Source organism: Diplotaxodon limnothrissa, linkage group LG1, assembly GCF_057381915.1.
Source record: "Diplotaxodon limnothrissa isolate DT_005_m linkage group LG1, D_limnothrissa_male_GT1.1, whole genome shotgun sequence".
NCBI classification, from domain to species: domain Eukaryota; kingdom Metazoa; phylum Chordata; class Actinopteri; order Cichliformes; family Cichlidae; genus Diplotaxodon; species Diplotaxodon limnothrissa.
This window is the reverse complement of record NC_140596.1, coordinates 32,578,681-32,601,944: the sequence shown is the minus strand read 5'-3', so window position 1 is coordinate 32,601,944 and position 23,264 is coordinate 32,578,681. Positions and strand designations below refer to the sequence as shown.

General features: G+C 40.0%; 1 protein-coding gene across 1 annotated transcript in view; it reads right to left on the bottom strand.

The window, feature by feature from the left end:
• Window positions 1–23,264, bottom strand: part of madd (MAP-kinase activating death domain) — a 55,018-nt gene that overhangs the window by 7,689 nt on the left and 24,065 nt on the right. Inside the window, exons 13-31 of the mRNA XM_085349941.1 lie at window positions 22,851–23,104; window positions 22,471–22,610; window positions 20,495–20,596; window positions 15,250–15,358; window positions 14,928–15,114; window positions 13,928–14,078; window positions 13,410–13,613; window positions 10,585–10,688; window positions 10,265–10,348; window positions 9,201–9,359; window positions 8,729–8,849; window positions 6,117–6,179; window positions 5,131–5,251; window positions 4,846–4,951; window positions 4,612–4,722; window positions 4,420–4,527; window positions 2,863–3,027; window positions 2,666–2,738; window positions 2,235–2,341 (exon numbers count right to left, since the gene is read on the bottom strand). Coding sequence (XP_085206067.1) covers window positions 2,235–2,341; window positions 2,666–2,738; window positions 2,863–3,027; window positions 4,420–4,527; window positions 4,612–4,722; window positions 4,846–4,951; window positions 5,131–5,251; window positions 6,117–6,179; window positions 8,729–8,849; window positions 9,201–9,359; window positions 10,265–10,348; window positions 10,585–10,688; window positions 13,410–13,613; window positions 13,928–14,078; window positions 14,928–15,114; window positions 15,250–15,358; window positions 20,495–20,596; window positions 22,471–22,610; window positions 22,851–23,104 — 2,469 coding nt within the window. The remainder of the gene's footprint in view (window positions 1–2,234; window positions 2,342–2,665; window positions 2,739–2,862; window positions 3,028–4,419; window positions 4,528–4,611; window positions 4,723–4,845; window positions 4,952–5,130; window positions 5,252–6,116; window positions 6,180–8,728; window positions 8,850–9,200; window positions 9,360–10,264; window positions 10,349–10,584; window positions 10,689–13,409; window positions 13,614–13,927; window positions 14,079–14,927; window positions 15,115–15,249; window positions 15,359–20,494; window positions 20,597–22,470; window positions 22,611–22,850; window positions 23,105–23,264) is intronic.

Genomic DNA, 23,264 nt, shown 5'->3' with positions numbered 1-23,264 from the left:
CTCGTTTTGCTGTAGTACTGCGCTGTCCACCAAATATGTGTATCTTGGGTATACCTTACTTTTCTACTACATAATTGTTTAAGATAAATCAATAGTAGCTCACTGAGAGAAAAACTAAATTATAATATTTTTTCTTGTTTAGACTGAATTTTAAGACATTTACATTTTCCAAAACACTTGGGAGTTTCAAAGAGTTTAATTTTGTGTAATTTTGCATCAGATTTTTATTAAATTCAGTTCATGAGAAATATGCATGCCCTCACTATGCCCAAAATTTTGACTGGTATTGTATTGGGCACCATCATGAATTAAAACTAAATAGAACAAAGTTCCTCATTTTGAGTACTGATATCCGGTCGTTAAGTCTGACGTCACTAGCCGTGTCTGGGTCTAAACTCCGCTGCAGGTCCATATATCAAACGATCACTATGGCATTACTGAGAGTTGAAAAACTGTCTAAAGTCTTTCATCTTTAATAAAATGATCAGCGTTCTGCTCTACCAGGTGTAACAATTGAGTTTAACATCCAGGCATCCATGAAAACGGAATTTATGACATTTAACGGAGTTAGAAGTTAGCAGGGAGTTAGCTCGCTAGCTTCTATCTAAATACAATATAGCATGTCCTGACTGCGGGGTTTTGGAAACAAATTAAAACGTACAGCTCTGCTATCACTTCCAGCATAAATGAAGACCGAAAACTAAACAGCAGTGACGTTTGTAGGGTTACTGAAGTTTGGCTAGCTGGTATATAATGATGTGCTACGTGACCACTAGCGACACAGCTATGTTAGCATAATATAAACAAGCTAACTTTTTTTCCACTCTATAAAAGTTAACGTGAGTGTTCTCGGTGGTCAGGAACAAATGTAATCGCATGGCAGGATGCTGTAAAAGGACCAAACTTCAGCCAGGAGAACAACTGAGATAATCCATCCACAATACGAGGTTAGTCATTCATATACTGCTGCATGGGCTGGGCTGTAGTTACATCCTAAGGTTTTAAAAACTGAGCTTAAATAAATGATTAGCGGTAATAAAAGCCGAGGGAGGTCAACAGGGATCACTGACTGTTTTAGGAGCTTTTTGAGATCAAATAGAAGAAAATACAAAACATTAAACATGTTAACAACACAAAAGCCATATTAAACGCAGACTACTTTAGACCCGGAAGTAGGATTCGTCGCGTCATCACTGAACAACCGGATACAGTACTATCCCAAAAACTTGGGTTTGGGCATTTTGCTTCTAATTAATCACAACATCCAAAATATAACAAGGTACAATTAAGTCTTTTGCATAATACTGCAGTGCATGTAATTAAAATGGGAGAAATTTATGCGGTAACAGAAAAATTATATTTCAGTTTTTGGGGGGTGGAAAGTGGGTCCAATGACACGTCTCTGCAGTGTGATGGACCGTCCAAATTACCCAGAACACCACTGCTGCAGAATTTTCTAAAAGGAAAAAACAAAAACAAAAAAACGTAGGACCTCGGGTGAACTGATGCCAGTTTAAAGATAGTGGGTATCTAACAATGAACACTTCTACCCCTAATTTGTATTATTCAGCATAGTTCAATCAGAGCTACACATTTTAAATGAACCTGTGGAAACAAAGCACCCAACTATCACTACTGCTCAGACATGAAGACAACACATGAAGATGTTCAAGGGGTCCAAACTTAAAATCAAAGGTTGCTATAAAATAGCCAATTATTAATGAAAAGTCTTTTCTCAAGGTCATCCGTCTTACCACTGTGGAACGTCACTCTTACACACACACGAACAGATTAACATCTCCTCCCACACAGTAACTCAACATGAAATCCGAGCACCACAGATGTCGAAAGAAACTTGTGTGGAAGGATGGGTTCATTTTTTGGCAAAGACATGCACACAATCTCTCTCTCTCTCTCACACACACACACACAGAAACGGGGGGGGGGGGGGGGGGGGGGGGGATCCAAAAAAAGCAAAAGCACAAACAGGAATTCTTCCTCTATGGGAAAAACAGGTATGAGTGGATGCCAATCAAATGTGTTGTAAGGATTTTCTTAGTGATAGAGGAAGACGTCACACGATGAAAGGAAATGATTCAGAGGCAAACACGAGAGACGAGCGGAGAGGGTGGACAGAAGGACGATGAAGTCTGAACCATCATGAGTGATTCTACATTGTCATGCCCTTCTGTGAGATGAGACGCAGTTTCTTTGCAGTAGAACTGGTCTCTTACCTGGCTGTGCATGAATTTAAGGTTGATTCCCTCCAGTGTGACCTGCAGTAGTCCACCTTCACCAGTCTTCATGTCCTGGACGGGGAACTCGCCGCCCAGTTCGGGACCTGAAGGATGGACACAGGAACAGGAATGTCTGAAAGCTTGTCACATGTTCTTCTTACCTTAAACAACCTGGAAGTACTTGGAAATTTCAAAACTGCAGCAGTGCTTTATTAAACTTTAGGTCTGTCCATGTTTTGTGTTATTATCAACATATCTATATCTATGCAATACTGACTGCTCTAAAATATTTAATTAATCAAAATAAAATACTATTTTGTACTACTCAACAATCAAACTGTCAAAAGAAACAATGTCCATGTTAAAGAGAATAATGAATGAAATAAGATGCAAAAAGGAGCCTGTGGTTGCTCTAACTCACTCCATACCTGGTTTAATGCTTTGCTGTCTTGCTGCAGCCCTTTCCATACTGTCTTTAACACAGTAGTAGAGTTCACGACACTGGAAAGCAATCAGAAAGTTATTCGATTTTAGAATCTTCTTAAGAGATGCAGACACATCTCTTAAGAAGATGATGTGTCTGCATCATTTAACACAAGAGATGCAGACACAAGAAGCCTCTGACCTTTTTGGTATAGAACTTATTCAGCTGCGTCTCTTGGCCGTTGCGTCTCCAGAGACACAGCACCTTGGTCTTGGGGCAGTAGGTCATGTTGATGAGTTTCTCGTACCACCAGCGTTCATAAACGGTACCGATGTTGCTGCGCAGGACTATGCAATCATCGCAAACCTGGAACAATAAAGCACAAGTAAAATAAGCACACTATTTCTATGTTCAGGAAAGTTTCAGACACTCTGAGACCATTTGATATTTTAGAAAAATATCCTTTGCTACAACCTTTGCGTTATGCTACAGGCACACTGGTGAAAACAGTGGTTTAAGACCACAACATGACCTAAAATTACTGCGACTGTGTAATGAGCTTCCAATCTCCATCCATCCATCCTCATCCGCTTTGTCCGGGGCCGGGTCGCAGGGGCAGCAGCCTAAGCAAAGAGGCCCAGACCTCCCTCTCCCCAGCCACCTCCTCCAGCTTATCCGGGGGAATACCAAGGCGTTCACAGGCCAGCCGAGAGATATAATCTCTCGAGCGTGTCCTGGGTCTGCCCCGGGGCCTCCTCCCGGTGGGACATGCCTGGAACACCTCACCCAGGAGGCGCCCAGGGGGCATCCTTGTCAGATGCCCGAACCACCTCAGCTGGCTCCTTTCGATGTGGAGCAGCAGCTGCTCTACTCTGAGCCCCTCCCGGATGGCCGAACTTCTCACCCTATCTCTAAGGGAGAGGCCAGCCACCCTTCGGAGGAAGCTCATTTCTGCCGCTTGTATCCGCGATCTCGTTCTTTCGGTCACTACCCACAGCTCGTGGCCATAGGTGAGGGTAGGGACGTAGATCGACCGGTAAATTGAGAGCTTCGCTTTTACACTCAGCTCCCTCTTCACCACGACGGACCGGTGCAGCGTCCGCATTACTGCGGAGCTTCCAATCACATCTATGAAATGGTTACGTCAAAGACAGGGACTAAGTCTGCAACCAACAATGGTTGCAACTTTAGTGCGCCAATTTGGCAGTGAAATGGTCTCAATCTGCTATTGGTTGGAGGTCAAGTCGGCAGTTAAACAAACTCCATTTATGATAATGTGAAATTTACAAATCTGTTGCCATTTGCATACACAGAAATGCACATCATCTACTTACATTTAGAGTCTAGCCAGAACCTCAACCATCTGAAATTACTTCACAAATAGTGACACAGTTGCTGCATTACACCAATTTAACTGCAAAATAATATAAGCACTCTGCAAACTTGCTTTTATCTAGGACCAGTAACAGTTGAGTCCCCTGCTGCAACGAGATACACAATCTGTTTGAGTTTGTTACAATCAGACCAAGTCAGAAAATGATTGTTTGGAGATCGGTTGTTCCCAACAGGCAACCTGTGCAATTATCCGGAGGTTGACGGCGGTTACGTGCTCAACCTGTGAGCAAAAAGTTGTAACTAGTAATCAATCTGACAAACCACAAATTCTTCCTAGTCACAAGCAGAATGCCCTCTTATTTTTACTCTAATGTGACCAAGTCATTAGGGAGACAGTACACATAAAATGCAGACTTTGCATACCTCCATGAAAAAGATGTCTCCTGTAGTATCAGTGCCAGCATGAACAACAAATGTTTGTTTCTTGATGTGACGGCTTCCGCTGGGCCTGATGGACAGCTCTCGGCCGTTCTGCAAATGTAGTTCAGCACATATTTCATCAAAACAATGAACTGAAGTTTAACTGGGTGAAATAAAACGAATACAAATTTTTACCATTTGAGCCAGTTTGTCAAGTATCTCGTTGATCTCTTGGCTATACGTGAGGCCGATGTGGGACTTGCCCATCAGGCGCCTCACTTTCTTCCTGATGTCATTTTTGCTCACCTACATGAAAACAAACAAACACAAACCTCAAAGGCTGACATATTCACAGGGAAACAAAAATTTGTGTATATTAACAAACAGTTTTACTGTGCTTTGAATGAACTGACAAAAAGCACTCCATACTTTCATCATTAGCATGTATGCAATCATGTTGTGCAGCAGGGTGGCCAAAAGTCTGTCTTCATCATCCTCCAGGCGCTTGCGGTCATGTTCTCCCAGTGACAGGTATCTGTGTCGACATGCAACACAGAAGAACTTATTCACAGTCCACAATGAGTTCCATGGAGTAGATATGAAAACGGTGATGCAACATAGTGAAAAAACCAAGACCAAGAGAGAGAAAAATAAAAGAATATGAAAATTAACATAAATCACACTGGCTGAACTAAAACAATGGCCAAGTGGAACCTTTCAATCATCTCCTGAGGTCCTTGGTCCATGCCCATGCCCTCACGCTCCAACATAACAGCATCTAAGAAGGCATCCTCCCAGAACTGCACCTGGTCCCAAAGTGTGGAGCGCTCCTTACCTAGAAACATCAAGAAGACAGATGAAGCTCCCCAAAATTTGAAAAGCTTCTGTCTGCACCTTGGCTGGTAACATATTAACACAAACTACACCACATGCAGCCACCAAGCTCTTTCAAAGATTTGCGTACATTTCTATAACAGGAGAAAATATGCGTGTATCGGGGTCTGATACATGCTGGTCGTTAACACATCTTACACACAATAAGGTTTACTGGAACATTTGGATGAGCATAATTAAGCGCACATCAAAACAGGTCAAATGAAAACTAAACCAAAATGGTTTGGTTAAAACACAAACACACACACACACACACACACACACACACACACACCAGGTACAGTGTTGTCTGCTGCAGCTTTTAAGTGCGGTTTTTGAGCTTTTTTCCCCCTTTAGCCTCAAATTAGTTGCTTTCACTTTCCATTACATCATTTTTTCTCACCCCTATTACAATGTGGTAATTGGTCACTAGGAATCTTGACATTTAACAGTATCACTCATCAGCTGGTTGCTTGAGTGTGTTCAGCTGGTAATTACATCTCTACCAGCACTTAAAGGTAACACTCATTCAGTGTGCAAACCCATGAAATGTTAGGCTGTTAGGTTAAAATAAAAGTTAGAGGGAAAATGTTTGTGAACAGAAAAATCAAAGAAACATTAACTAAAAGCTCCTAGTTTAACTGTGATCTTCCTGTGAGACATCTTCCTATTGCTTACATGCTCTACCCCTCTGTATGTTTAACACAGATGTGCAAGGAAAAAAGAAAACCCCACAGAGATTAAACACAGAGCTAGCTGGGGTGAACCGTGGATACGCTCCACAAACACAAAGGAATTAAAGGGCAAAGGCAAGAGATCAGCCCTACTTAGTGAAAAGGTTTCCATGGCAGCATCCTCTAGTTGATCCCAAACGGAGCTCTTATCACGGCCTGGAAGAATTCCCCATGAGGAGCAGCAGGAGGGAAAAAAAGCAGCAAAAGCAGGAGGGGGTTAGGCGAAGAGGTGAGTAGGTTTAATGGCAACAACAAAAGCGGAGCGGGTCGAAACCCACACGAGACGAACAAAAACAAGGAGAAATGGACAAAGCAAGCCCAGATATTCACAGATCTAGAACTTGGCTGGCTTGTTATTTTATAACAGCACTCAAGGAGATGAGCCACTATCTTAAGTTCTTACTTTAGTTTGACATTCTGTTTTGTTACACAGAGTCACAGTTAGATACCATTTTTTCTGGTGTTCTAAATTACAGTCATTCAGAAAAAGTCACAGACAAGTGCCACCTTCAGCAAAGAAAATTAGTCATTTGCACAGGTTAGGAAGGAGTGACAAATTAAAGGAAAAACCTGGCAGAGAATAAAGCATTTCTATCTTAATAATGGGAGTGATCAAAGATGACAATTGTTCCAGCTATAAGGCCTTGTGGGAGGGGCTTCACAATTAGAAATATCTGTATACGCTTTTATATAAAGTCACCAAAAATTTTAACCAAATGTATATCTATGGAGATGTTGGACTCCATTGAGTCCAAAGTCAACAGCACTCTGAACCACCATGATGAAAGCATCAAATGAGGGAATGTTTTTTGGAGGAGTGATGTCTGAGCCTTCAGTGGCGTTCCAGACACTTGAAGAATCAATGGAGAACACTGAAACTGTTATACTGGCATGTAGTGGGCTACTACTATTATTACAATTATCTTTACAGTTTATTTTATTTTTTAGACAAAACAAAAAACAGCTTTTAACCTTTAGCTGTAGTTTACTGGTTTGTAGCATTTAACATTAGGGCTGAACGATTATGGAAAATAATCTAATTGCGATTTTTTGCCCCAATATTGCGATTGCGATGCGATATGCGATTATTTTTTAAGGTCTTTGTCTTCTGTATTATTAAACAAAGACAAGCAATACATCATATAGTATGGCCAATACTATATTACATTAATTTTAAACTGTTCTTTCCTGGAAGACAGACCTCTGTTATGATGACATGAGGTGATGCATGAATTGATGACTGACATTTTTATTTAACTTCTTCAATCACAACAGTATATTTGAACATACACAATAGTTTATTTTTAGCTTACAAACATCTGAGCATAAAGTGCTGACAAGGAACCCTGGTGTAAACATTAAAATGAAAGTCAGTACAATGTGCAGATTGCAGAAATATACATAAAAAAAAAAAATCAGTGGCTTTACCACACTCAGTTTTTCGACATCTGTGAACTACTAGACAGTCATTCAATTAAAAAATAATATTAAATAAATAAAACTAATAAATAAAAAATACACACATCTTACTGATCTCTGCAGTCAGTAACATTACACATAAAGTGCAAACATAATAGCAATTGTATAAACACACACACAAACACGCCTTTAAAATTTAAAGGCGTGAAATTGGACGGTCTAGTTCTGATTAGCGTCACTGCTGTCTCGGTGGAGTTTAATAAACTCGGCCGTCTGCTTCTTGCTATCTAAAATATAACCAGACACTGGTGTAAATTCTCGACTGTCTCATACTTCTGTTTAATAAGTTTTCTGTTTGACGTTTAGTCAGCTGTGTGAAAACCAAGGAGGAACCCACCCGGGGGATTAATAGTTTTATTTTATCTAATCTAATAACTTTAATCTCAGCCAAACCGATTTACTCACGAACAAACAAAACACTGAAAAAAGCCCAACAATAACATTTTTAGGTTGTCTAAGTGACTTATATATTACGTTTAACCCGAGCAGCGAAACTCCGCGGTGATCTGAAAATGATGTGCCAGGAGTTGTGCCGTTCTCGGCCGCATCAGTAATCCTCGAGCTCCCGGCTAGCTGTCGAGCTGGTGGGTAGCAGACGCCTCTGAAAACGTCGAAGCACTTTTGCAAATATGGGATATCTTGATAAACCGAGCAGATATTTGATGTTTACACAACTACTTTCTCGCCTGAAAATATGTTAAAAGTTTATTTTGTGACCCAGAAAGATTAGTATGAGTAATTTTAAAACTTAGTAGCGGCCGCCATTGCTGGAAACTGGAGTTTGGCTGGGCCGCGCTATGAATTCTGGGATATGGTAGTAATTTGGACAGCCTTATAATCGCAGTATAATCGCAGCCTTTGCGGTTAGAAAATTGCACTTGATCATGTCGCGATATTATCGCAAATGCGATATATCGTTCAGCCCTATTTAACATTACATAATCCTAAATCATCACATGTCTGACTTCTGCTTTGCTCTATTATAAGCAACTCCCAAATTAGTGAAAGTTCACTGTGATTACATTAACTGGCAAACCAAATTAGGAAGTTGCGTAAGTTAAAGTAAGTAAGGGGTAACTGAAAGTGCTTCCGTCTTTACTTTAGTGGAAGGACCAATTTTAAGTTGTTAGTACAGCAACAAAGAACAGAAAGCAAGTTTTTACCAAGCATCAGCTGTTGGAGCAAACTGTAAGAGAAAGCCTTAGAACAAGAGAGCAGGAGCCTACCCAGCAGGCCTTCGAAAAGGTAAATCCTCATACTGGTGTCCTCGATGGGCTGTGCAGGCAGCCCCTTTGCCAAGGCAGGTAAATGATCTTTTACACCAGGTTTCAGAGTATGGGTCTTCCCCTTTGGAAAAAAGACAAAGTGAATCAGAAGTTATTACAATAACCCCAAATATGTTCGCAAATGTGCAAATATAGAAAACTAGCTTAAATTCATTTAAATACGTTGACACCACTTGGGTTTTAACGCAACACGAACACTGAATTGCTGGAAGATGTAGGTTTCCTTAGTTTAATCTTAGTTAAAGAAACAAAAACTATTTTCCACTTCAACTTTTTCAAGTTTTAACCTCTACTGGTTGTGACTGAACTTCAACTGAACCTTGAAATCCCACCAAGGCCCAGTACCTTTTGTGAAGCTTTCACTTATTTTAACTTGTGAAGTCATAAACAAAGCAGTGAGTCCTTTACTTACAAACACTGAGCTGGTGGCTGGGTTGGTTTCAATCTCGCTGTCAGAAAGAGTCCCCCTGGACTGAGTTAAATGAGGGGCGGTTCTCCCGCCAAGGCCATCGCCTGCTGTGCTGCTCAGATCACTGTCAGCTCCGAGAGTCTCTCCAGAGCTATTGCTTATCTACAAAGTAAGAACCAAGGTGTAAGAACAATACAGAAGTGGGGAAGGTTTATTCTTGGGAGTATTTAGTTACTAAAAAACATTAAAAAAAGAAAAAAAAGAAAAAAGCACAATCACGCAAAATAAATTAAACAGTTATGCAACATATTCCTCATCTTAACCCAGCACTACACCAGTTTTAAAAACCACCTTAATCAGATATACCTTGAAATTATGTTTTTTTTTTTCCCTGTGTACTTTTATCAACCTCTCACATTGTGGAAGAAGTTTGGCCACAACACACTTCTTTACTCTGATACTGCTGTTTCTGTTCATTGAGGTTTATGTGCATTTCTTCTATGCACAGCTCTGATAAAGACCAACCACATCATTTCAATCATAGTGAGGTCTGGGCTTCAACTGGTCCATTGCAACATCTTAATTCTTTTCTTTTTCAGCTGCTCTGCTGTAGATTCACTGCTGTGCTTGGGATCATTGTCCTACTGCCCTACAAGCTTTAGCTGGAGAACCAATAGCCTCAGATTTGACTCCATGATATTCAGTGACTGTGAGGTGCCCATTTTCATTCTTCTTAACATCACTGTATGATGACTACATGTTTTTAAATGGTTGCACTCTTTGAGAATGACATCTGCATCATTTTTATATAATTACTTTTGTTCATGGAGAGGCTGAAAACTCATCATCTAAGGACATTTGGCATTTTCAGTCTTCACTACATCTATAACCTAGCAACAGCAACGTCACAGCTCTCAGAGGACTGGTTTGTTTTATTACAGCTAACAATATGCTAACACATACCACCCACATTTCTTGCTTCTTTTTTTTTTTTTTTTTTTTTAATTACTTTGTAGGTGGAATAAACCGAAATTTAGTGACTAATATCTGAGTTGGCCATGCCCTACCACTGTGCTGGCCTCTGAGTCCTGGCTGGTGCTCCTTGTCAGGATTGGTGGCTCTGAGCTTGCTACAGATTCAGTGTCACTCTTCTGTAACCCAAAAGAAAAAAAAAAAACAAAAAACAATACATTGGTATTTTTATATGTAATGGTATTTTCAAGGGAAACAACATCAAAACTTGAATACTACAAGAATTACAGGCTCTGGCAAAAACATATACAAAGACTGGGGAATTAGATTGAACTATTAAGCTTTTATATTTTAAACCTAGTTTAATCTTCTCTATGCTTCACACATGTTTTCGCACAGTGCTGCATATACAAACCTGAGATCCAGATGTTACACTCAGGCCACTATCAGCACTGATTTGGGACTTCTTCTCCTCTGCATCTGTCACCTGGGGGCGCTGCTGCTTTGCTCCTTCTGACCCTGCAAAATAGGCATGATTATAAGCACATTTTCATGAAGACAACTACGCTGCCTTCTTACCTTATTCAGAGCCGCCTCACTCAAAGCCAGCACAGCACAGCGACACTGACGCTACATCCATCTGAAGTGCCAAAGCCTCAATTTAAACATTGCATTGCACTTGTGCACAGCAAAGCATACAGTATAACACTAGCTTATCAAAGTTTGGTATCAAAGACTTGGTGCCTTAACCTCATTCTAGCTGAAAAATACTGTAAGAAGAAAAATTAATAATTCCTGCATCTTAAAAAAAAAAAGTTCTAATTATTTTATTTTTATCTTTCCATATAAAATACTGGTGTTATAATGGAAAAAAAACAAACAAAAAAACAGCTTAAGTTGTTCAAGACCAGACAGAGAAAAGACAGAAGGGGCAAGCAGAGTGCAGTAAAATTGGGAAAAAGTTACAAATGAAAACAAAACTGCCAGAGCGTGTGACATTAAGTCTCAGTCAATGCTGCAAATGTGGCCCAAGTTACACCAAAAACAGACACAGGCAGTTAGGCATGCAGACAAACTGATGGACGGTAAAGGAGACATTTTCTGTTTCAAGTGTGATTTGCAATTTGTTCCATCACCTCCGCAGGTGCAGATGGTGACGAGTACATCCTGACCCTTCCTTGTTCCTTTTTCATTCCCCCCCCTGTGATTTTGTGACGTTTAACTTTTCTAACATTTCATAAGGCTTTTAAGTGTACTTGTGAAATATTGGCTGCAAACACACAGTTTACAGCAAGCCACTTGAAACTGGAAAGAATACAGTTAAAAGAGGAGGACAGGGCAGCAGGTATTCATCTCTGTTCATCATAATGCATGTTTGCAAGGAAAAAGAAACACACTGGTAAAACAAAATGACATATTGAAATTCCCCCTTTTTTTTTTTAAAATGTCAATTAAGTTCCACAAGATTTTGGAAACAGTCTCTATTAAACACAGCATGGCATTTTTGAAAATAAAATGCTTTCTTTTCCCTAAAAGTATTGTATTTGTGTAAAATGCTTTAGCCTTAATTATTTTATAGAAAAAACAGCCTGATACACATTTTATTTGTAAGAGTAAAATCAAGACCTGTGTAACTATATTTCTTGGGTTATTCTCCTTCATTTCTTTTTTATTTATTCATGTATAAAAGATCCTGGTAAGTTTGAAAAGGTAGACAGAAGGCAGCAGGAAAAAAAGGTCAGCAGCTGAACACCCTAATCCTTTTTTGTTGGGTTTTTTTGGGTGTGTGAAAAGTCTCTTACTCTGTTGTTTTTCCATAGCTTTTTGCTTATCCTGGTGCTTGCTCCACAATTCTACCCAAGATGCATTGCAAGCAAGGAGAGAAAGACAGAGAGAGAGTCAGAGAGCTGGTTGAAAAGGCATGTATGGTGGATGAGCATCAAAATCAAAAGCAAAACAAAGTAAGCATTGAGAATCTGTCAATATTGACGGAAGGTATTTTGTAATGTTTGCATGTAGCTCTGCTTTAATCTGGAACATTTTAAAAAATAGAAAAAAAGAACTTTTTTTTTTTTTTTTACATTGAATCCATCATGTGTAACAGCTACTAAGGGAACATTACAACACACCCGTAGTTCCTGGCACAAAGTCCTGGAGAGCCACACAGTGACGTCAGAATGAGCTTTTGCTCTAATTACAGGCCACTGATTTGCATTTATTGCATTTGTCTGGCTCTCCAGAGCACAAGTAAGACAGCAAGAGAGAGAGATCAGGAGATAGAAAGAGAGCGAGAGAGGGAGAGAGATGGATGATTTGGAAAAGAGCATGGGATGAGGTTGAGAGGCCGATTAGCCAGCATGTGAAATGGAGCAGTTGCAGAAGCCAGGATGCAAGTCTCACAGCTTTCTGTAGAATTGAAGGTGCAGCTTCTAACAAGAAAAGAAGGGGGTATGGGTAGGAGAGGCGTCAGGGTGGTTTAGCTGAGAAACTCCCCTGTATACAGACCCAGAATAACTTTTGGAAATTGAAATCCTGAAGAGATTATTAAAGATTTTTCCACTTACTTCCATCTGGACCAATAGAAAAGCTTCTTAGGTGACATTTGCATTCTTACTGGGACTGTTTACTGGGGAGTGATTCTTCCACCCACCATGCTGAGAGCAAAGGGAGCTGCTATTTTCTACAGCACGCCTTTCAGAAAACCTGCAGTGAGGGTAGTCTCGACTACTGATGCGCATACCTCTGGTTTCCCTCATCCACTACTGCAGATTTACGTATTGGAAGACCAAAACAATGACATGCATTCAAGGTGCCGAGAGGCTAACGACAGAACTCTGGGAAGGAGGCAAACAGGGGCACAGATGTTTAAGGGAAGGGAGACAAGCACACGCAGTCCAGGCTGAAAGACAGGGATATATTCCAGACACTTTGCAAGGCTTTCATCATGTCTGCAACCAAGGCCTCATTCTGAATTTGAATTTCGAAAATCATCTAAGCAGAACATTATTGTTATTATTGTTGTTTTGGTTTTTTAGTTTGGCTGCCCACTCTTGCGATTATTTTTAGTCAAAATGTGTGGAATATTATTACCCTGCAAGAATCTGAGTCTGGAACAAGTGAGGGGATCTTTCTTTGAGACGGCTGGAGGAGGGGAGGGAGACTGGTATTAAGGGTGATGAGCTTGTAGGGGGAGGGGATTTTTACAGTGCACATGCAACCGGGCTGGAGTGGTGTACACACCAATCGAGGCAATAAAGTTCTCCTCATTCAGACTCCGGGTATCAAAATGGCGGGCTCCTTTGCCCGTTGTGTGGTGTGGCAGCTGCAGGTGGGGAATATTCAGAAGGCCCTGAGGTCTGGCAGTCTCCATACGACCAGAAGGACTCTCTTTACTCCCTGGGCTGCCAGCACTGTCTGTGGGGCTTCGCTTGCGCTTTTCTGGGTCTACCGAGTTACGGAAATTAAGGGGCCAAAAACAGAGGTCATCAAAAATACACAAAAACAAAAGAGGCGGTGGGTTAAACTGGGAATCAATTAAAAGTAAGAAAAATCACACTTTTAGTGCTTCGAAGTCTAACATGCAACACAAAGCTTAATATAAACAGTGCAAAGACGGACAAGTGTTAGTAGCACAGGCTCGCTGCCGTTACACTCCTCAGCACAAAGAATCTTAAACAAGCTGAGAAAAGTAAAAGTAAATAAATAAATCCTCTAACTCACTCATTTCCACTCCTCCGTGTTAAAAGCATGAGGCATACCTTTGGTTTGATAATGTGTACGTGCTATTTCCAGCAGGCTGAATACACTGGCCATTCCCCCGAGGCCTGCATTAGTGTAGGAGTGCTCCAGACTGGAAACGGTGCACTTCAAGATGTCCAACATGCCTTTGTACACCTTCCTGTTCACCTCCTGGAAACAAAACACAGTAACATGGTTTCTACTGAAAAACTGAATAGAAAAATACAAATAACACTACAAGCTTCCATCGTCAAAGACTATCATTTCAAAACCTTAAACAAGTCTCAGTTATTAAAGGCAAACAATACTTTGAACAAGTCCCAGATTGAAACACTTCATATATAATATATAATCTCATGGAATTATTATTCCAATAGTTATATTCTGAAAATTAAAAAAATCCTCGAAGTTCACTGTTCTTCTAAGTGTTTATACACCATAAAAACATGCAGGATAAGTTGCTCTCGAAAATCTTGTGTGATGGAAGCAGCTGCAGGAAGCCAACGGTGGGACCATCACTCAAACTCAAAGAGTACCAACCAGGGATGGGTGGAGAGGGCAGAAAGGATACCATAATGTTATACATTAATGTATGTATACATTATGGGGGGCTAGGACTCTTATTGAAAAGCTGTTCTTTTGTCACTTTTTGCAGTGATTATGTTTCAAACGAAATAACGACCGCTAGTGAAAAAGGAGAAGAAAACCTACAGCCAAGCACTTTTAACAGATAAGTGCTTTAACATGCTGCAGAGTGGTGGAACTGTGGTTAGCTTTATTTTGTCGCATCTGTATATGCAAAAGCCTGGCAGGTTGATATCAAACACAGCAGAGCCTTAGAATACTGTTTCAGAACTTCCTTCTATATTGTTCTGGCTCAATACTGGACCAATTCCAAATGTTTTTGTCCAGATTAATCATTTAGACTAAACAAAATGAGAAAATATAGCCCAGGTTTAAAAATACTCCTGGTACAGGCAAGCGCTGTCATGGAATAATGAATAAGAACAAAGATCTCACCACATCCCGAATGATCTCCTGCCTGGCGTCTTCCTCCGACTGGACGGCTCTGTTCAGCTTACTCAGCACAAACACACGAAGCTGCTCGTTCTCCAACAGGCGGCGCACCTTTTTCATATTGAGCCAGCCCACTCCCTGACCATCCAGAACACTCTGCACTACTTCCTTAAGGAACTGCTGGTTCTCACTGAATGGACATAACACAGGTTCAGTCACACTAAACAGCAATTACACAACAATTAAAATGCATCCAATCTAAAGCCTTTAGCTTAACAAATACAAAAGAATTAAGAAATACTTTTAATCTAAAATCGTTTACTACCTTGTGTTGTTTACCCGGCCCTGAGGAGAGGGCGATTCTCTTTTCACAGTCGGACTGTGTTTGATCACTGAAGACTTCTGGTCAACAAGTGCTCGAGGTGCGCGTGCGCCTGGAAGAACAACCACGATAATTATGTTTCTAATACATCACAAAATAATAACACACAAACTACAAACTACTAGCTCGCTACACAGAGGAGCACTGGATTAGACTCACACAGAGGCACTTGCTAACCAGGAATTGTAATCCGGGGGGGGGCTTTCAAATCAGATTTTTATAAGATTCAACATCAGATAGGAAAGAAAGCAGTTTACATCACTTTGTGAAGAGGACAAACACTGAAGGTTATCTACTGCTGAACACACAAATTACTGGCGTTGCTAGAGTCTATTATTACAACAGGAGAAGTGAAGGACAAATCAAACAGGGACATGGTGCAGACACTCTTCTTCTCTTGCTCTCTACACACAAACACACACAGGAGTCCTAATGGTGCTCTTGGTGGTGGCATCACACATTAGCAGAATAGTGATTTGAGGTCAGTGGGAGGACAGTGTGTAGCAAAACTACATCAGTGATAACATGCATGAAGGAAAATAAAGACGTGAGTGGATGGATACCACAATGCAGTAGATGTTAGGACTGTGGAAATCATTTCATCATTGTAGTATAAAATGATCAAAAAATGATTCAAGTCCAAGTATTGCAATTTCCATCCATTTTAAACCTTTACCTAACTGTGTGTAAGAAACCTAAACGCTGTTACACATTCAGCCATTTCAGACAAAATAACTTCCACTGATCTGATATTTTATTATTGTTTTTCTATTCCAGCTACACCGTGTTGACTCAAACTACACATTTCAAAGAGCCTTTCCTAATAGAACCCGCTCCTTCTACGACTCACCCTGTATGTGCCGGCGTTCATGCTAAATACTAATGTGCGGCACACCTGTTCGGTTATGTCAGTTAACAATTCCAGTAAAAAATTTTCCAGTAAAAATTATTCAAACACAACACTGACCAAAAAAAAAAAAAAAAAAAAAAAAAAAAAAAAAGCATTAAATGGAGCTTTTTCACTATAAATGTAACATAGAAATAACAAGAAATAGGCATAAGTGGAGGAAGCCTGACATTGTGTTCAGTCTGATGGCCCAGTTCTAAAATTGGTCAAAGGTTCCTTTCATTTGCTGACAGAGCATGCTGGTTCCGACACAGAAACTCTGCTTTGACTCATCTGCAACTAAAATGGCCAGTCATGCTGTAGCAGCAATAACCAACAATATGAAAGGATGCTGTCCATTATAACCACACATACAAACATAACACGCGGGAGCGCATCAAGCTTCAGCAGTTTTTAAAGACTGGACTGGGTGAGGAGCATCCCCCAAAAAGAAGGGGATGGAAATCTTTCTTTTTCCTTTCATCACAAGCTTGTTTACTTCCACTTTTATATGGCAGTGGAGATCTATTGTTTATTTCTGTTGTTGAAGTTTTATTGGAGATCAATGCTGCGACTGCACAAGAAGAATTTTTCAGCATGCTTTAGTCTGAAAACCAATAACTCATAGCTGTTCTTTCGGTTTTCCTTATGATTTATTGTGGAAGGGATGGCAACTGAAGCAGCACTTGAAACACGGGGAATTTTCAAGTATGATGAATGTTGCAGCAGGAAGAGGGTGGAGACTGTATGGACTCTGTCCACTATGAATATGAACAGATAAGTCTGAGGCCAAATGAAAAGAAGCTTGTTGGAAACTCAGCTTCTCTATCCGGAGACTCAACTTTCATAATTTTTTGTTTGTGGCTTCTTAAAGAAGCTAGAAAACAGGGGTAAAATGCTCGGAAGACCTGAGTTGAAAAATAAACTGGAAGTGAGATCAATCTGCATACCAGTCTGAAGCCTGGAAATAATATACAACTGTAAAAGCAGGTCAGGGTACAATGATTGGTCAGATTTTTGCACTGACTGAGCCAGGTGGAATAACAAATTCTGTCAATAAATCAGAAACACTGATTCATCATGATACAAATGAAATAAATCTGTAAAAATATAACAGGCATAATTTTAAGATATGATTTATAGTTAAGATATTATTTGTGGATCAGGTGACAGAGTTGGTTGCCCCACCATTATCAAAGGAATCAGTGGGTTCTCATTCCTAGCATTAGTTTCAATGTCTCCCCCTGCGATGCACCTCCCTGTCTATTCCTGGGAAGCTTTTCTCATTACACATATTCTGATTGGCTGGTGACTGCAAAGTACAGCCTGCATATAGCTCTACTGCACAGTCATTATTCAAACACCTCTTCTTGTTTCGATATGTTTTATAGGGTAGCCAGCTCATCCATCCATAGGCAGGTGTGCTTAGCCAACTTCTCCATCACCAGGCACTAACTGCCTTTTTGCTTCACCTCACCCTGAACATGAGTCTTCACCATAGGCTGGGACATCCCACCATTTAGCTATGCAGTAAGGTAGTTTCTTTGTACAGTTTAGTATGCCAGCTAACACATGCTGTCCTTTTTGTCAGTACTGTACTTTGATTTGTTCTGTTGTTGGTCTGTCTGACAGAGTGGCCACAGACCATTTGTACCATATGCTCTGCACTTTGCCTGCACTCATCAGAGGGAGGCAAAAGTGGCCTCCCTCTGATGAGATCTCTGTAGGCAGACGGGCCATCCTTTGAGAGCCAGCAGACTGCAAACATGCTAACCCTGCTGGACAATAAATTCCACTTTACCTGCCCACAGCCAGCATGCCAACAGATGATGGAGTTCCATCTGGGCCGACTATACCTTGGCCCAATGTAGTAACAGAAACCACCAGATCAATTTTAAAAAATTAAGAAATTGTCCCAGGCCACCAGCATGGCAAAAACAATGTTTCCTCCAGGCCGCTGCTTTCAAAGCAGAGCTATTTGAGAACGTGGCCCCTAAAACTGACCCAAATATGAGGTAGGAGACTAATGTGACTATGGACATTTGCATGCAACAGTCTCAAGTCCTGTAATGTGCTCTTGTATAATACTACTGGTGTTCCCAGAGCTATGGTCAAAGTTCCAGTAGCTCTATTCAGGAAGCGTGCTGCAGCTGAGGTGTAAAACAACCTACACATGTGATGTATTTCTTACATCCTTTTATCCGTCTTGTGTTTCATTTGCTTCTCTGGGCTTAATAGTTTTATAACATATTGCTCTCATTTCCCTGCGATTGCTGAAAATATCCTCATTTGTTTTAACATTTTGTGATATTGCTAGTGAAATAGATGAGGTTAAACATACTGTGGCATGAACAGTTAGTCTGAGAAAGAACAGTCACTATGAATGGCAGTGCGATAAGACAACACTGGACCTTTAATGACAAACACAGTGACTGAAATGGAGAGAGACACGAGGAATGCTGGGAGATGTAATTGACTGGCTTGGAGAAGCATGCAGCTCACGCGATAAAAGGGCAGAACCCACCTTCTCCGCTCCCCGGGCCGGCCTCTGTAATTATCTCCATTAGAGAATTTAGCCCAAATACTGCACACAAAACCCAGAATTAGTGCCGCGAAAAGGTGGACAGAGAGAGGGACACCGGCCCAGACACAACCAGTCTGAACATCAACCCATAATACAACACACATGCACACTCAACATGGCGTCAAACAATAGAAAAAAAAATATTGAAGGAAAAAAAAAAAAAAGGGTAGACAGAAAAGAGAAATACACAGTATGTACTGATGATGGTGTTGACCCTGAAAATGTTGGATAAAATGAACAATGCCAGCAAGATGTTCAACATTTACAACCCAAGTAAGAGCAGAGTATAGCTCATACTTTGTTGTGCACACATCAGTAGCCTGAACCACATGAATAATGCTGAACAGTTCAACATAGACAGTGTAAATCTAGTGCAATGGACTGAGTCCCTTCTTTTTGAACATGTGCATGAAGGAATTTATCACTAAGTGATTATCTTGTTTCAAGAATTAAAAACAAACCAAAATAGAAAGCAGTAAAATACTCAAATCTAAAATCATATTTGTTAAATAGTTCATTAAATCAAAAAGAAAACGCCACCAAACAAGCAAACAACACAAAAGTTTAAGAGACAAGCGGCCAGTGGGAGATAAACAGATCATTCAAAGACTTAAATGTTACTCCATTATATATATAAGGACTTGACATTTTTCCTCTAGCGGTAATGATGAGCAGATGCCACACCAATTACAGATTATAGTCAAAAATCTTTTGACTGTAAATGTGTGCGTCACAGTGCATCAAGAAGACTCCCAACAGGCACACAAAGAGGGATGGCAAAGAAACAAAGGGGAAGGTAGGGGTTTAGATCTGTGGTGTTATAAGTGTGTCTTAGTCTAAGAAAAAGAGGTATAAAGATAAGCAGAGGTCACTTCAAGGTTAAAGAAATGCCTATTCAAGAGGTTACAAACTATCACACCAGACATAACATACCCGGGCTTTCAGGGGAATCTGGACAAAGACAAAACACATCAAAATCAAAGGAACAGAACATTTTCTATGGCAGCTATTCCACATGGTGTGGAGCTATTGAGTTAGTTTATCATGCTTTACCTTTTTTGTTTTTTTTTTATATTATTTTGTTTTTCTCTCAGCTAAAGTGAAAATCCAGCCTAAACAGAATTCATTATAGAATTTCAATTTGCTCATCTCTGCAAAAACAACCTGCACAAGACCATGAAAATAATGTGAACTCTGTTTCTGAGTGGATTTTCTGACTCGAGAGAAATTTATTTATTTCATACATCCTCAATATTCTCCTTTAAATAGTGCCATATATGTTTGCCAATCCAAAAGGAGGAAAGTCAGGCTACAAAAAAAAAGCAAATTCTACAAACCTGCTTGCTCCACTTCCTCCTCAATATCAAAATTAAAATATTCTTTTTACCCCAAAACGAATTAGAAAAAGAAAAGAAAGGCAGAGAAGGAAAGTAAATTAATCAGTCAATAACATAAAAAATAAAAAAATAAAAAAAATAAAAAACTTAAATTGAATTAGAATAGCATGTAATTTAAAGCATCCAAAATTGTATAATTGAGTAAATGAAGCCAGTGATGAACAAAAAATGTATCAAAATCATTTTTTTCCCCCCACGATTCCTATTTTTAGGTCTTTTCATATCCCCACAAAATATATTACAATTTTTTTTAATCACCGCTGAAACCACGCTGAACAGATAAGTATACTGAACAACTAAGTGTTCACATAAGCCACCTACCCTTTAGACTGGGGAACGGTGTTGATTTCTCCCTTGCTGCCTTATTAGGAAGGGCAAGATTGGACAAGCTGAAACTTGTGCCGTGGTTCTTGTAGAGATTGCCTGTAAAAGGAGTGATGAGAAAAATCAAATACTGCTTTGTGTTTGAATTCCTCCTCCAACATGTTTATTAGGGGTGCAACGATACACAAAATTCACGGTTCGGTTCGATACTTTGGTGTCACGGTTCGATATTTTTTCGATACAAAAAAAATGTTCATGCCTTTTTAATTTGTCATTTATTAAAATTATAAATATATATTTTAACTCAAAAGTACAGTTTTTAAATTTAATGTTGCTGAAACAACAAAGTAATAAAAATAAATAAATCTGATTGAGAAATCACTCATCTTTGGAAAAGAGTTTATTACAGAGGAATGGCTCTTTCCAAAATAAAAGCTATACTATACGCTTCTTCTGGGCTATACTCTCGGCAGCATATTAAACAGCACATGATCCTCCTTATGGGGACCTGATATAACGGCTGTCTAAATGACTCGGGTAAAGTTTGTAGCATGCGTGCTTGTTGTTTTTGTCTACTTCCACTTGCACTAGGATGATGTCGGAGTAAATGTGCAGTCATATTCGTTGTGTTCCCACTAGTGCTGTCAGCGTTAATCTCGTTGAAATGACATTAAAGCCACAACACGGCAAATCTCCGTTAACGAGCTACCGCGGATCGCCCCGTGCATAGGGCTGGACGGCCAACACGTTAACGAGCTAACTGCGCTAACACACTAGTTCCCACCAATGTAATTGAGCATTGCATGGCACATCCAACATACTGTTTTACTTTAGTCCATGACGCGCTTACCTTCAGGGTCATACGTCACATGAAAACCAAAATAGTTCCAAACGCCAGATCTAAATGAGGGTGGGGGAGGTTCAATTTGCCATGTTGCAAGGAGAGCTTAACTTCTGTCTCGCTAGCTTGCCCTGCGCTCAGTGAATCTGCGTTCGACTACTCCGCCTAGGCTGCACTGTTGAGCGCAGATCCACTGAGTGCTCAACACAGACAGCATCATCAGAAGGAAAGTTGATAAAATAAATTAAAAATTTTGAATTGTTCGATACATATGCGTACCGAACCGAAAGCACTGTACGAGTATCGTTGCACCCCTAATGTTTATATCTGTGTTTATGCAGACCCATATCATATGCATATACAGTACACACATTAAATATACTGTCTTTGCTATTACATCATCATTTCATCTTGTTTTTAAGCCTCCATAGCATTTCATCACCAAAGGCTGTGACATACCCTGCCTTCTTCAAAATGTTGGTATAACTTTTTATGACATATATAAATGCCATATCTCAATATCAATACTATAGCGACACCATATGTTTACATTCCCTACTGAGCACAACAACAACACAAGCAGTGTGTTGGTTGTGATGGACAAGCGGTTTTATTTTTAGGTCCAGGGAAAATGGTGCAAACGCTACTTTTGTGCTTACATTTGACTTCTGCTGTATATAATGCTGTCACTATTATTGCACTATAATGCTGCTGCTAATAGAAGGTTTTTTCCCGTTTATTGACATAAACATCAAAAATGTCCTTGAAATGTAATGATTTAATTTTGAGACTATATTGCAAAAACTCTGTTTAACATCGCTGACTCTTATCATTAAGTTTGGTAAAACATGTTTACTCTCAAAACAAGCCTTGGGTAAAATGAGGAAACTTGAACTTAAAAAGTAAAACCAAAAGCAAATATGTAAATAAAGTATGTCACATAATAACAGATTTCATATAGAAACAAAATCTCCTAATTTAACTCATCTCATCAACCTTATCTGGTCTTTCTGGCACTGCTGGCAACATGTTCTTCATCTTAGCATACAGTTGCTTTTTCTCCATATTCAGATCAATCACATTATATTGCCTCAGGTTAGCCGACAATACAATAATATTTAAATGTTCTTACTGGCGAAGGACATGAGTCCTCCAAATCCATCGTTGCTGTTGTTGGAAATGGTGGAGTTTGGTGAACTGTTACGTGAGTCTCCCTCCCCATCGGACTCTCCTGGGAGCCTAAGGCTACTGGGGCGTAAAGGACGCTGTGCCCTACGGAAATAAAATGGTGAAAAGACATTACAGTGCATCGTCGACACGGGAAAATATACATACACCACTGGTAACCCTCCAGCATTCACACTGTATAACATAACACCACCAAAGATTCAAGACCATGAATGAAGAGAGTATTCTGACATGCTAGGTTTGGAAAGAGATCATTGCATGGTCAGAGAGCCCATTTGAATGAAGATAATGCATTCATTCAAGCGATGAACAAGCTTAACACACTTGTTGCCATTGAGGTTCTGGTTGAATCGAGGGGTGTATGATTCCACTTGCTCTTCTGCATCAGGGTCATCCTCTGAGGGGAAGCCATACTGAGGCTCAAAGTATGGGTTGTCATACTCTTGCTTTTTGTTGGCTTGCTCCACCAGACCAGCATCAGCTGCAGGTCTGAGGAACGGCTGATTGGCCAATCCCGGCACGGGGTTCTGTAAAGCAGCGCTTGCTGATGCCTCAATTTCAGGTACTTCCCCTTGCTCCTAAAAAACACATGAAAACACATAAGAAGGGAATTTTGTAAATGTTCCTCAATGTGCACAACTATCATGCTGAAAAAGATGCACACTCAACAGATAAAGACAGTTTGTACACACTTATCATAAACAAAAGGAGATTTAGTTCATCAAAAAATAAAGAAAA